The sequence below is a fragment of the Mesoplodon densirostris genome, chromosome X, assembly GCF_025265405.1.
Source record: "Mesoplodon densirostris isolate mMesDen1 chromosome X, mMesDen1 primary haplotype, whole genome shotgun sequence".
Lineage (NCBI taxonomy): Eukaryota > Metazoa > Chordata > Mammalia > Artiodactyla > Ziphiidae > Mesoplodon > Mesoplodon densirostris.
This window is the reverse complement of record NC_082681.1, coordinates 100,653,347-100,665,914: the sequence shown is the minus strand read 5'-3', so window position 1 is coordinate 100,665,914 and position 12,568 is coordinate 100,653,347. Positions and strand designations below refer to the sequence as shown.

The following is a 12,568-nucleotide window of genomic DNA, read 5'->3' as shown; positions in this document are numbered from 1 at the left end:
CAGGTACTATGATTTCTAAAAGAAATTAATACCAAGTAAAGAAAAAAGTATTATTAATATAATGTTAGGACCTTTGGGAAACGCAATGCTTTTGGATCAATATCAAGAACTTGGGGTGGGGGGGGAGGTGAAGGAGGGAGGGAAGGAGAGAGAGAGAGAACCAGAACCAGGGAGAAAATGAGAATATTCTTGGCTAGCTGAAACAGATGATTAAATAATCTAAATATTTCTCAAAGGAATGGAACGCTGCAATGGTCTTCTATTTTCTTTACTAAGTAAAGGGAAGAAAATTTTGACAAAAACTGCAGAAACCAAAATCTACATACAGAAGAAATCTATTCAGACAAGTCACTGAATATACAATATCTGAATGTGAAGAAAAGCTAATAGGCTGCAAAATTAGTTGTTATTAGCAAAAACAGTAACAACACATCAAGTGAAATTTTAAATTATTAGCCATGTGAAATGTATTGCTATTAAAGATCACTACATTGGAAAACCCCTATAATTATAAGGCCCTGAATGAAACTACTTTGGGTTACCTAAATTACTGAAATTATATTAGCAAATTCTGTTGACACAACCATCAAATATATCTGGAAATCTACTTTTTTACCACCTCCTTGCTACCACTCTGGCCCTGCCAGGCAGGACCATCTCCTGTTTCCCAAGTTCCACCCTTGAGCCCCTATTCAATGAATTACCAACAAAGCAACATAGTCCTGTTACCGTGGAAAGTCAGATCATAGTCCATCTTTGTCAGAACTCTCTGGTGAATCCTCATTTCCGTCAGAGTAAAAGTCAAAGTCCCTCCCCTCCTTTCCTCTCTAACCTCATCTACTATCCACTGTCCCCTTTGCTCACTGTGCCTCAGCCATACTGGCCTCCTTGCTCTTGCTCAAAAGGGCACTTATGCTCCTGCCTTAGTGCCTTTACACTGGCTGTTCTTTTACCCAGAACTCTCCTCCTTCGATGTCAGTTAGTGCACTCTCTCTCTCTCCTTCGAGTCCTTGCCAGAGGTCAGGTTCTCAATGTGGCCTGCTGGATCACCCTATTTAGAATTGCAACCCCTTCTCCAGCAGTCCCTACCTACCCCTTTGGCTGCTCTCTTTTTTTCTGTAGTCCTTTTCACCTTCTAACCTACTACACAGTTGACTTCCTTATGCTCAGTGATGAGTGTCTGTCTCCTTGAACTAGAAAGTCAGCTCCACAGGGGCAGTGATTTTGTCTGTTTTGTTCACTGATGTAGCTCCGGTTCCTAGAATAGTGCCTGACACATAGTAGGCACTCGATACATATTTTTGGATGCGTGTCTTAAGAATACACCCAAGTTCAAATTTACCCATTAGCTAAATGTGAGTATTACATTTACCCATGCAAAATGTATAGATTTCAGGTACTGAAATATAAAGAATATCAACAATAATGTGTGCTCTGTGTTGAGAGTCTGCTTCCCAACTCAACAATGGTGCCTTTTCTGGTGGTTTCTTCTTATTAACTTGCAGTTTCAGAATCACTTCTCTCTTCCCTTCCTTAGAATGTTTCTGGATGCTTCCTCAAAATTATTTGGCATGTGCCTTAGACACAATAAACAAATTTTTTAAAATCCAACACAAAACTAACTTTGAGCCTTTGCACACACTATCCTGTTGCTTGAAATGTCCTCTCATCCCTGTGTAACTCCCCCATGACTCAAGACTAGGCTAAAATGTAACTTCCTCCATGACGTTTCTCTGACTCTGTCTTTTAATTATATTTACCATCCCGTACCTTGGACGATAATTATTTGTTTTGTCTATCTGTGAAGATGGCCACAAACAAGTTCTCCTATTCTTGTGCACATAGGTTGCTCCTCCAACTAAAAGGTGCAACTTATTTTTCCTCCTCTTGAATCCAGGCTACTCTTGTGACCTTTTGACTAACAGAACGCAGAGGACAGGACACAGTGCCAATTCCAGGTCGAGGCTTCAAGAGGCCTGGTAACTTCCATTTTTGCTCCTTTGGTGCCATGAGACACTGTCCTGCTAGAAAAGTGGGCCATGAAGCGGGGAGAAAGACAAAGAAAGAGAGAAATGTTCTGAATGAGAGACTATGAAGAGGGCCTAGCCAGCTTCCAGCTGTTCTATTCACTTCTGCTGAGATGCCAGAAAAGTGAGTGAAGCCTTTGTGGATACTAACCATGCCGCCTTAGCCAACAGCCTGTGAAACAGAATCAGGCAGTCCCCATCAAGCTCTGCTCAACTGCAGAACTGAGAGCAAATAAATGGCGCTTGTTGTTGCAAGTCACTGTGTGCTATTCCGTAGTAGCTGGTAACAGATAGACTATCTCATCTCTCTACTGAGACCATAATAATGCCTTTAGGGCTCCAAGCACAGTATACTGCATGAAGTAGGCACTCGGATATTTGTTGAATAAATCAATCAGAATGTAAGTTAGAAGGTGAAGCACAGCATTCAAACGTAACTACTTTGGGATTTTATTTGGTTTTGGATTGTCATTATATCAAATACCATGGCTAATCAAAAAGCTGACTATATTATTGAAAGTATTACAGTAGAGTACATTGTCAATCATTTATTATATGATAGTGATATAATTACCTTTCAAGAACAGAATTCAAAATAAAATTGCTTCTTACAACTTAATAACAAAAACCCAAACAATCTGATTAAAAAATGGGCAGAGGATCTGAATAGACATTTTTCCAAAGACAGACAGATGGTACCTGTACATGAAAAGATGTTCAACATCACTAATCATCAGGGAAATGCAAATCAAAACCACAATGAGATATCACCTCATACCTGTTAGAATGGCTATCATCAAAAAGATAAGAAATAACAAGTGTTGGTGAGGATGTAGGAAAAAGGGGAACCCTCATATACCGTTGGTGGAAATGTAAATTGGTGTGGCCACTCTGGAAAACAGTATGGAGGCTCCTCAAAAAAACTAAAAACAGAAATACCATATGATCGAGCAGTTCTACTTCTGAGTATTTATCTGAAGAAAACAAAAACACTAATTTGAAAACACTAAAAGAAAAAACACTATGTGCACCCCCCATATCACTGCAGCATTATTTACAATAGCCAAGATATGGAAACAACCTAAGTGTCCGTTGATGGATGAATGAACAAAGAAGATGTAGTGTGTATACACACACACACACACACACACACATACACAGTGGAATACTACTCAGTCATAAAAAAGAACAAACTCTTGCCACTGTGACAATGTGGATGGACCTTGAGGGTATTATGTTAAGTGAATAAGTCAGATACAGACAGAGAAATACCCTATGATTTCACTTACACGCTGAATCTAAAAATCAGAACAAATGAACAAACAAAACAAAACTCACAGACAGAGAAACCAGAATGGTGGTTGCCAGAGGGGAAGTGGGTTGGGTGGACAAAATGGGTGAAGCGGGTAAGAGGTACAGACTTCCAGCCATAAAATAAATAAGTCAGGGGGATGTAATGTCCAGCCTGGTGACTAGTCAATAATATTATATTGCACATTTTGTAACTTTGTATGGTGACAGAGAGTAACTGGACTTACTGTGGTGATCATTTCACAGTATACACATATATCAAGTCATTATGCTGTATACCTGAAACTAACATAATGTTAAACGTTAATTATATCTCAAACTAAAAAAATTGCCTCTTGAGCAAAAGTGTTTTTTAACACAATGCTACTCTCTGAACTAAGAATCTGTTTTACATATTTTAACTTTTCAAATTGTCTTTTTTTTTTTTTGGCCACACCGGACGACATGTGGGATCCCAGTTTCCCAACCAGGGATCAAACCCGCGCCCTCTGCAGTGGAAGCACGGAGTCTCAAACACTGGACCACGAGGGAAGTCCCTCAAATTGTCATTTTTGTCATTGTATATAAGGAGATATACTTCACTCTGTATACATGCATTTTCTTACATTAATCAAATGCAAAAGAATGACACAGCACGTTGCTATCATTGACCATTCCCTCCCCCCTTTATCTTTCTACACTTCTTATTCTCTTTGTTTGCATAACTGAAGAATACTTCCTTATAAAAGTGCTATGTATCCACTGGGCTGTTTAATGTTGAGTGGCGATAATAATATCATTTTCCTATCACCACATTTGAAAAGAATAAAACATTTTACAACTAATTTACACTAATGTGTATTCTGAGCATTTCTCCAATTATTTTTCATTGCTATTATAACATTCTACCAGATTGATCTGGAATTGCTCATGCTTTCCCTCAGCTTTTAACCACAAGAATTTCAGTTAAAATTTCCCAAACGTTATAGAAAATTTAACTAAATTCTACTTAATTTTCTTAACCATTAAAATACATTAAAGAAGCCAGGCCTTTGATAATACATCTTGAGGGAAGGAGAGCGCCATATCTGTGGATGCTGCGGGTTAGAGAGAGGCCAGTGACAAAACAGGAGCACGTGAAAGTAGACAACAGGGCCAGAGAGACCACAGGGGCTCTTAGTGACTCGAGGCCTTGAAAGGGGGTAGGCATCAGGAGGAAGGCCCATGGCTTCCTTTCTTGCATGCCTCCATGTCCTGCCTGACACCTTACAAGCCAGGGGCTGACAGTTCTCATAAACTTGATACTGGGATTAAACAGGCACAAAGATTGAATAATGGTAATATTCATATTCCTAAGGATACAAACTATATTGCATTTATAATTACGATTTCAGACTATTTTTAAAAACTCTCTGCAAAGAAAATAAAATGCTGACTATTCTACATTGCAACATTAAAATATAAGAGTGTGATGAACTTTTACTATATAAACCAAATTCTAATTTCCCCCCAATTAACTTAGTATAGGATATTGTTTGGTTCTTCCTATTTGTTGGATTTTCACACTTCTCTCTTACACACATAATGGCGAAGGAGGAATAACAGAATTTTAGAATGCATGTACATTTTAATAAAAATAAGGAAACTGAAATGATAAAAAGTGTTCCTATTAAGAACTAGTACAATTCTCCAAATATAAACCAGTTGAACAAATTTTTATTTGTAAGTAAAATTAACTTTAAGATACTCTTTATAAGAACACTAAAGAAAAATTTCTAATTCTTATCATTGCTATAAGTTAGTTTCTATTCACAAATATTAAAGTTAGTGATAAAAATGACTTACCTTGACATCCCTGTGAATTATGTTGTTATCATGACAATAGCGTAGAGCTTCCAGTATCTGTCTCATGTAATGACTGTAGAAAAACAAAAGAAATCTAAAACTGTAAAAAAAAAACCTTATATTTTTAAAACTTAATGTACAGTGTCCCTAGTTTGTAACTCCCACCTTCATACTCACTGTCCACGGACACTTTTCATTTGAACAGACAAGATTGGTGGAATGTGCAGCTTAGTAATGAAAAAGTTGGCAGATGCATAAGTTTATGAGCTTTATGAAGAATTAATGTGTTCTGTATTTTCTGAGATATCTAAGTCAAAGGAATTTCACACCGTTCATAAGTAAAATAGCTCTGCAAACTAAAAATTCAAGCTTAAAACATGAAAAAAAAAGTGTTCTGACACTCAGTTAATTCTACTTAGTTACACTGGATTGCTATTAAGTGACCAGTGCTCAGAGGTACACCAAGGATTCTGACTAAAGGGGTGGGAACCTTTTATCTGTCAGCAGAGGCTGACTCTCTGTCTTATTTCCATTTAGCTCTAAGGACAAACAAGAAAGAAGAACCCTCTTATGCCTCTACAATTTCTTTTTGCAACATAATCAAGTTTTAGTTGGGGCATCCTTGAACAAAGCAGAGTTCCTTCTGGGCCTAAGTCCTAGGAAGTCAAACTCCTCACAAGGTCAGCAGGGTCCACAGAGGCTCCGCACTGGGTCCAGGTGAAGAACAGAGGAGCAGCGAGCATTTTAAAGAACAGTCCTTAAAAATGGTAACAGGGTCAACTAGCCACAGGGTGTGGCAAGAGCAGTTCATTCAGTATTACTTCAGAACTTACTTCGATTTCCTTCCCTCCATTCTGAAGTTCTTCTGTAATCCCACTGTTTCTTCTTTGAGGGTCTTTTTCATCTTCTCTTCCTCTGAATTTTATTCCCTTCATATCTGTCGTTTTCCCCCTACTATCCCTCTTCCTTTCTCACTTTCCCCTTTTCCTTCCCAACTAGCCATGACACAGAAATGCAATATACTTAACATTAATTATTGCTTAGTATTTATTGCATTTTGTTTTTTTCTATCCAGATATTTTATTCCCCACACTTTAAAATAAAAACTAAATAATTTAATGGTACTTACAAATGACCTTGTGTGTGTGCTTGTGACTCAAGACCAAAAAAAATTTTCTCCACTCCTGCTTTAAAATTAAAAGACATTTCCATTGAGTTCCCTCTTTGGTATGCTACTATCTAGCCAAACTCACATCAATGTCCCTCTAATTAGCATATGCATTATTTCATGTATTAGAATTGATCAGAAGGTTTTAGTTTAAAAATGAAAGGCAGGGGGCTTCCCTGGTGGCGCAGTGGTTGAGAGTCCGCCTGCCGATGCAGGGGACACGGGTTCGTGCCCCAGTCCAAGAAGATCCCACATGCCCCAGAGCGGCTGGGCCCGTGAGCCATGGCTGCTGGGTCTGCGCGTCTGGAGTCTGTGCTCCGCAACGGGAGAGGCCACAACAGTGAGAGGCCCGCGTACCGAAAAAAAAAAAAAAAAAAAAAAAGAAAGACAGGCAGGGGGAAAAAAAAAAACCCAGGCTTTGTTCCTGTACTTATCATTGTCTCCTCACAACTGGGCTCTAAGCAGAAGGAGCCAGGCTCCTGCAGTTGTGATGTTCAATTTTTCTTACTTTGCAAATGTACACATGGCGGGTCATGGTCACATATTCTTTGCCTGGGCCAGTGCAGTTGAAATTAACTTTCTGTTTAAGTTAGGGGTTCTTAACTTGGTGTTACGGCCCTTTCCTGGTTCAAATCATGCTTTGGAGGATCTGTGACCCCCCCGAAATGGCAGAGATAACAAGTGTGAAAAACTCTAATTTCTAAAATCTCTAAAGCATGCTACAAAGGTTAAGTCTATTATTATCAAATTTAGTCAAGATTTAGGAACAGCCTATTTGTGCATCTAGGTGTGAACATTGGAATAGTAGGTAAGTTTAAGTTAGGTAATATGGACCTAGCTTATACCTAACAGCACGACTACTTTGGATACTTAGCACTAGGACAGCCACTTCTATCCTTAGCCTGAAGAAAATTCTAAAAAAAAAATTCTTATCTCAAAGTCTTATTTAAAAAGAAAAAACCTCAATGAATGAGCATTTTAAAATCCGAATACTCAATTATTTAACCCAAATATACATACATATTAGAATCTCTGTGGGGGCAGGGTAGAATATTTTTCCCCCAAATATAACATATTTAAACTGATCTTTCTCCACCCTCCCAGTCATGACCCTTGGGAGGCTGTGCATGTGAATAGTGTGCAAGCAGACTACAGAACCAAAATCCACCCATATACATTCTAGAGAGTTGCTGACTAAACTTTAATCAAAAAGCTTCATTTCATGAAGCATCATGGTGGCCTATACTTTCAGAGAAACTCATCAATATCTATGTTTGTCTCCATCCCTAAGGATCAGGAATGATGATAACTCTGTGGAAAGAAAAGAGCTGGCCAGCAATCCTCTCACTTCCTTTGGAAGGAGGTATTTTGGGGGCAGAAGAAAAGAAGGGAGGTGACTCAGCCTACTCTCTTTGGCAACTCTGGGTAAAAAGACTACACTTAAAAAAGCTCTTTGCGGGCTTCCCTGGTGGCGTAGTGGTTGAGAGTCCGCCTGCCGATGCAGGGGATGCGGGTTCGTGCCCCGGCCTGGGAGGATCCCGCATGCCGTGGAGCGGCTGGGCCCGTGAGCCATGGCCGCTGGGCCTGCGCGTCCGGAGCCTGTGCTCCACAATGGGAGAGGCCACAACAGTGAGAGGCCCACGTAACACACACACACACACAAAAAGCTCTTTGCTAGGCTGAAGAAAGCTTATCTCTGGAATTCCCTTAACAGAATGTTCCTGGCTAAGGACTACCTATGATAAACAGAACTCAGGATCTCTGAGGCATGAATGGCTTCCTGGAAGATGTCACGTAAGCTGTACAACTCTCCAAGATACACAATGGAGATGTTTCATAATTTAAATGCTCCCCTCTGTGTGTGGAATCTCACAAACCTCACATAGAGACCTCATCTATTCTGGGCCAGAGGTGCATTTCTGATGCAGGAAGGAATGAAGTGAGGAGCTGCCCTTAAAAGGCCCAGATCTCTGTCTGCTTCAGCTGAGCCTTTTGATTGCTTGTATCCTTATAATTGTTTAGTAAAGCCTGGTGCTAGGGAAGAATATCTCTCTGATTTGTGAGAGTTTGATTTGATAATCTGATAGCCTGCTCCACAACTCACCACCTCTGAAAGAACAGAGGTAATCACTAATTGGGTTGTAAGGACTGAATGCAGTTTTCTTTCATGTCATGCTTTGCTGCTCCTCTTGACGCTCAGCCAGTTGGAGAAAAACAACATTATCAATATGATTACTTGGTGTCTCAGAGTCTTCTTGCAATTGGTCTCACTAGAATAACTAATGCAAGCTGAATTTTCCAAAAACAAATCACAGAATCAGAGAGAAGGAAGGTAGAAATCATCTGGTTGAACGCTCTAAACCAAAGGAAGGATTTACGTGCCCTTGTTACATGGTCATTGGTACTCTGCAGTAGGGGAAATACATAATCATACGTTCTGAGGCCAGTCCCTTTTGTCATTTTTAGGGTTTTTAATAAATTGTGCCAAACCACTCTCTATGCAGTGTCGCTTACTAATCCCAATACTACTCTTTTCTGGTCCATTCTGGAAAGTTCCTTTCATAAAATCACCATTTTAACAGCAATATAGGTAGATCTTAAAATCAACAGGCTTGATTGATATACAATCATTTGATATATATAAACATCTAACTTTTCTATAAATCTCAAGATTGGGAGAGAACTCAAGTCATTTCACTGTATGACATCACCTCTACAACACTACTATTCTCCCTATCCTATCACCTAGTCCAGTGGCAGAGACAGGCTCAAAGTTAAGGAAAAGTGATAGGGATGAGTAGGGAACAGAGTAAAAGTGGTACTGGTTTAACATCAACTCTGACAGCCTATATGCCAGGTACACCAGTGTTTTTGTGGTTCCAAAGGGAAAAAGTCATCTTCCTCCACCAAGCTTCACTGTTTTATAAAATCAACATCTAGAATTTTTAGTTTTCCCTATTTGATGCTGCTGTTGGAAGATATTAATGTGGGAAAATACAAAACTCAAATTCTTAAAGAGATAAATATGAACAATGATATGCAAAAGTCTGAGAGTTTCATCTAGTAGGAGAAAGTGGTTTACCACTGTGCCATAAGAAAAATCAAGACGGCATTGACTACTTTTGGTATTAAAGAATGCTTTTTAATTCTGAAACACAATACAAAATAAAAATTTTAAACTGTGATTAAGAATTCAAAACAAGAGTAAAATGGGATTAAAAAAAAAAAAGAAAACCCTAGAATATGCTTTAGTGAACATGGCACAAAAGAAAAAAGGATACTTAGCCTCAGTTCTACCATGCATACATCAAGAGTTAAAAGAAGGAATTAAAGTTAGTATATATAAACTCTCATTTGCTTCTTCTCCCTAGCTCCAGGAGTACAAAACAGAAGCTACCTACAATTGGGTATATTCTTTATCTTGTGTTATAGCTATGGCTGCTCCATCTCCTGAGACTGGGGACCTTGCTCCTCAGTCAGGAGAAGGCAGGGCAAAGAATTTGAAGAAAGTCAAGCCATTCTAAGCTTAAAGTCGCATGAGGTAGTCTCTAAGCTATTTTCAGCCATATCTGTCCATTGTGCCATAATTATAAAAAGAATGATAGGAGGGAGAAAGTTATAATTATTTAATGGTAGAAAGTTTTAATAAATCCTAATGGGTTTGTGGGTTTGAACCCTTCAACATACTATGGTTAGTGACTGAGGAGGGATGCTGTACCCCAGGTATTAAAAAGGCAACTTATTGGAGTGGGTATTTATGATATGATTGTCACCAAAACAGAAAGTTGTACTGCTTCAAATCTACAAGCAAGTGGCCCAGTGCATGGCTCTTGTGATTTTTCATATTAAATCCTTATTCTGAGTCATTAGTTCTTTACAAGAACGCCTACACTTGGAACAATGGTGGCTACTTGACTGGGAGATCAAACACTGGCCTGAAGCAAATATATTCAACAGAAAAACTTGTGCTTTTATTTCTGTTCCTTTTACTGTTCTATGCTTTTTCTCAGATTAACTGGTCACCTAACAATTTGCTATCACTAAAAGGCAAACTGAAGAACTAATGAGGCACATCTGCTAAAAAGCAAAAATCAAACACACAAACAAACCCAAGTTTAATTCTACACGGTTCCTGAGCTATCAAATTCCTCCTTGTATAAAAGTCATCAGAAATGGAAAAGATAGCAATAGTGATGTTAAACTGTAAATCCATATAAATAGATCAATTCATTGTTCAATATTTTGCATTTCCAGTCACTGTTTGGTTCCACTAATATACATTAAAAGAGGGATGCTCCTTGTAAGGAAGAGTGGCAGTATGCTAGTCATCAGTTCAAAGAGCAGGCCACTTCATATGATTTCCTTGTCATTTCCTTCTTTTACTTCTACCTTTACTTCTGGGGAGCTCATATAAATTACATACCTGGCCACAGCTTCACTGTATACAAAACCAGCGTCAGCTCGTTTTACGATTTCAAAACACAGATCCGCTCCATCCATACTGTAGAGAAATGTGAAAAAGAATATTAGGAAAGAGAAAATTTCAGGAAGAAAACATTGAAAGTGAATACATTGTAACTAAGTTTTTAGTTGATTTACAGCTAAAGATTATAATAAATTATTTAAATCTCCTTTCTTTTGATGAAAAATAGGCATAAATTATAAAGGACATTATAACCATCTTAACATTGAAAATCTACAGGGGAAAAAAACAGGAAGAACAAGCAAATGGTAGCATCAAATAACACAAAGTGTGGGAAATTGCCTATAAATTTTCTTTAGGTTATCACAACAAAAAGTCTCAGAAAAGGGCAATGTTGGGGGTTGTGGCATAGCTTTGAATCAAATTCCGAAATTGTATCTAGTCATATCATGTAATATTTTAAGAATACAACAACGATTCTAAAACATTTAGCTATAGTTATCACCACTAAAAGGGAATTCAAGCTATATACTGTGAAAGGAAAAAAATAATTAGCTAATCCATAATTTATTTTTGTTTATACTTCCATTACCAAAGTTAAGTGCTACAAACATACTCTAACACACTGATGTGCTGGTGACGCAGGGTTACTATCTTGCCTCCAAACTTAAAATGGTTCTCTATTTCTCACCAGATCAGTAAGGCTTCTTGTTGTCTCAGCCATACCTTGCTTCTTCTACCTACCCTGTCTAATGACTTTTCAAGAATAACTCACTCTCTACGCAGATTAGTCTTACACTACTCCCTGAATATACCATTTTTTTTCTTTTTCTGCATATATTGTTTCTCACATTCAAAACCTACCTTAATTCAAGCTTCCATTCCAATCTCACCTTCCCCAGGAAGGCCTCTCAACAATTACCAGCCACATTAAGGCCTTCTTTTGCTTAAATTCTATAACAACTCTATATAGCCCATATTATAACATTTAGCACTTACATAGAAACATATTTATGTGTATATATGAAACTTTTGCCAGATCATTACATATATTAATGAATAGTTAGCTAACATTTTCATAATGCTTTAAGTCTTATAAAGTGTTTTCAAATCCAGTATCTCATTCATTCATTTACTTAGTAGCTCAGGAACCAAAATACCTGTTGCAGGTTTTATACTGAGGAAATAGACTTCCAGAAGGAAAAGCAAAGGAACTATTCATTACTATTACCTATAATTAATAACTAATCCATTAATAATAATTAATAAACATTACTAACTAATATTACTATTCATCAAGTATCATGGAAAGCATTCCTTGTTATATCTCCCTTCATTCTTACCATCATCCCATGAGGTCAGCATCCTTCCTGTTCTCAAACAACTTGTCTACGTGAGTAGACAAGTATGTTACAGGGACAGAATTCAAATCCCTATCTATATTTAATGTTCTTTCCATTATCTACAGCTACACCTACTAGGTGTGCAAGGAACAAATGTACACATTCAAGCTCAACAGTTCAAAAATAGGGTGAAGTCCTAAAGAACAAGTGTGTTTTATATTTTCAACGTACTCCCACCCAAAACCTGGCAGAATACTATGCACACAGTAAATATTTAATGAATAGTTTATTAAAATCTTGGTGTGGTTTTATGTAAATGAAAATACTTTCACATTTATACAAGGCTTTACAAATTTTACCTAGTTTTCATTTCACAGCCAACGAACATTTTCCAACATCAAATAGGATTCTTCTCCAAAATAATTTTTATGATGGCTCAGTCTACTCTGAAGTATGGCAGTGCCCATTTTGC

At 37.9% G+C, this 12,568-nt stretch overlaps 1 protein-coding gene across 8 annotated transcripts in view; it reads right to left on the bottom strand.

The window, feature by feature from the left end:
• The window catches only part of CASK (calcium/calmodulin dependent serine protein kinase), a 400,881-nt gene that overhangs the window by 178,201 nt on the left and 210,112 nt on the right, over nucleotides 1-12,568 (bottom strand). For all 8 annotated transcript variants that reach the window (XM_060086299.1, XM_060086301.1, XM_060086303.1 and 5 more), the window contains exons 4-5: nucleotides 10,754-10,831; nucleotides 5,163-5,235 (exon numbers count right to left, since the gene is read on the bottom strand). In XM_060086299.1, the coding sequence (XP_059942282.1) occupies nucleotides 5,163-5,235; nucleotides 10,754-10,831 (151 nt within the window). The remainder of the gene's footprint in view (nucleotides 1-5,162; nucleotides 5,236-10,753; nucleotides 10,832-12,568) is intronic.